The sequence below is a fragment of the Diospyros lotus genome, chromosome 12, assembly GCF_014633365.1.
Source record: "Diospyros lotus cultivar Yz01 chromosome 12, ASM1463336v1, whole genome shotgun sequence".
NCBI classification, from domain to species: domain Eukaryota; kingdom Viridiplantae; phylum Streptophyta; class Magnoliopsida; order Ericales; family Ebenaceae; genus Diospyros; species Diospyros lotus.
The window spans coordinates 11,598,681-11,601,287 of record NC_068349.1 but is presented as its reverse complement, the minus strand read 5'-3'; the positions used below and the strand labels follow the sequence as shown (position 1 = coordinate 11,601,287).

General features: G+C 49.3%; 1 protein-coding gene across 1 annotated transcript; it reads right to left on the bottom strand.

Moving 5' to 3' along the window:
• Positions 1-418: 418 nt before the first annotated feature.
• LOC127813878 (probable aspartyl protease At4g16563) lies at positions 419-2,330 on the bottom strand. The gene has a single exon (XM_052354978.1). It carries the CDS (start codon positions 2,131-2,133, stop codon positions 634-636), a length of 1,500 nt encoding a protein of 499 aa, XP_052210938.1. The 5' UTR covers positions 2,134-2,330; the 3' UTR covers positions 419-633.
• Positions 2,331-2,607: the final 277 nt, after the last annotated feature.

Genomic DNA, 2,607 nt, shown 5'->3' with positions numbered 1-2,607 from the left:
GATTGGAGTGCAATTTTATTTACCTTAAGATAAAAAAGTTATTTAGCATCTCTTTCTCTACCCATTTCATTTCTCTCTCTTTCTTTTCATCACCAATCGTCCTTGCTTGCTATCTCGCCTCGCTGACCTGCTGTATCAACGTGGCAAGGCGAAGCAATGAGCAATAGAAAGAAATAGCAAGGCAAGATGTCTAACAGCGAGACGACGAGAGGAAGAGGAGAAAGAAGAGAGAGAAATAGGGTAAATAGAGAGGAAGGCACAAAATGATTTTTTTTACCCTGATGATAAACAAAATTCCACTCTATTGATTGAGTCTATGATTTGTTAGACTAAATATATTATTAAATAAAATAAAATAATAATAAAATAATCAGTTTTTTGGGCTGTTATCATGATTAATATCATCTCACACTGGTAATTACCTTAACACAAACAAAAGTAAAAAAATCTTATATCCATTTAGAGATTTTTACAATATATTTTCCCATGTTAATAATAATGTACTCCAACTTTTTTGCTTCCCCCAATCTCACACTCACTTATTTGTGCCATCCACACTCAAATGTACATTAGTAAGTGGATTGCGAGAAGCAAAAAATTGAACTAAGCTCACTCCTCGAGGTGGAGGCCAAGTTAGCTTCTTTTGTTGAGCGTATCCCACAAAGACGCACACTTGCGCCTCGCAAACCCAACCCTGCGCTCCTCCAAGTCATAAACCACCTCGAAACCCTGCTGCTGGTAGTTCCCCAGTGTGCCCGCGGGCCCACCCTCCTCCAAATCACCCCCGCTCATCACCATCACGCACCCTACCTTCCTCTTCCCCTTTCCCTTCCCATCATCATCTCCACCCTCCAAAAATTCGTACAAGTAGTTCTTCCTGGGCAGCGCCACACTGGAATTTCCCCCGAAATGTAAGACAACTGCCGGTACCCTCGCCACCTCACCCGCTGACTCTCCCAAGTAGTAGCACGGACTGAGTCCCGTTTTCTCCTCGACTACACTCGCCCGCTTGCGAGCCCGCCCCATTCGCCGAGTGAACTCGCCCACCACCGAGTCGTACAGTTCCGCAGGCAGGACGGTGAAAGTCGTCCCGGAATCCACCACTATTCCGCCGTTGCCATCTCTGTCGATTTTCCTCAGACTCTCCGGCGCAGGAATCCTACGGTTCCCGACGGACACGGCCTCCAGCCCCACGCTATAGAAGTAAGGGTGTTTCGGGTTGTCAAGCATTGGAGTGTAGACAAACTCGGACTCACCATCGGGCAAATGGCTGCCCTTCTCTTTGTCGAGAGAGCGGCGACCCAGAATGAGTGGACTCGGGCGGCGAACTCGACTGGCGTCGAACGAGTGAGAGACCAAGCAGTAAGAGAACTGGTTTCCGAGGTGAGGAGAGAAGCTCGCAAGCTGCGCCGGCAGCGATAGAATTCCCCGGCCGAAGCCGGCGACACCGATGGGCTCGCCGAGGGCGGTGTTGGCGCAGCCGAAGGTGAAGTTATTGAGAATTAGCGACGGAGACGACATAGGTATCGACAAGCTGTCGCTATAGAGCCGCGCGACCAAGCTGCCATCGCCGTAGGCGTAGTAAAACGGCGGGCAAGAGAAAGAGGCACAGTCCGAGGTTTCGATTGATTCGAGGGGGCAGCGGGCGGCGGCGCAGAGGTCCGAGGAGGAGAGGGCGGAGTGGGCGGCGGAGCAGGCACGGGACTTGCACGTGACCGGAGCGGCGGAGGCGGAGAGGTTGAGAGGAGAAGGGTTGGCGACGGTGGCGGGGTTGTATTCGCCGTCGCAGAGAATGCATTCGAATGGGTGGCAGGGGAACCAGACAAGGTCGCTGCCGGTGTCCATGTAGAGAGAGATTGTCTGGGGCGAGTCGGAGCCGAGCGAGAATGATAAAGTATAGTCGCTACCTGGGGACAGCGGGAGAGAAACTTGGCGGCGCTGGCCTTGGCGGTGGTGGTGGTGGCGGTGGCGGGCGGCGGAGCGTGAAGTGGTGGATTTGAGGAGGTGGTGGGTGTTGTTGAATTGGGCGGTGGAGAGGGAGTGGGTCAGACGGAGGAGCAAAATTTCGGAGCTGGAAATGGAAACTTGTGCTAGGAAGATTGAAAAGATGATGAAGAAAACAGGGGAAGCCATGGGTATAACGTTACAGACTGTACAGAGAGAGGGAGTGAGAGAGAGAGAGAGAGATTGAAGTTGATGGCCAGAGGTTAATGTGGGTTTTAAAGAAGAGAAGAGGGGAGAAGAACAGAAGAAGAGTAAGAGAGGACGAAGGTTCTGGTCGGATTACTGTGATGTTGCCGCTTGGCAGGGCTCATCTGGTGCGGGCGGGCGGGGGGGGAAGAGGGAAGGGCCTGGACGTTCAAATTACACTCTTGCCTCTCAATTTTGCTACTTTATAGCGTGCATCCCTCGCTCTTTTTAAAAATTATACTTAGTTTTTCTCTTCTTTTTTTTTTTTAGATAAATATAAAAAAAAAAAAAAACTATGTACAATCAATATTTTCTCCCGAGTATTGATTAGTCTGCTAATCTCTTTTTGAACTTGTTTGATTTATAAATTATTATTAACACAGACTGAAATTTAAATAAATATTACATAAAAAGTAC

Bases quoted from the DNA above. Each gene is read 5' to 3' on its own strand.
- LOC127813878 (XM_052354978.1), bottom strand. From the start codon at position 2,133: ATGGCTTCCCCTGTTTTCTTCATCATCTTTTCAATCTTCCTAGCACAA.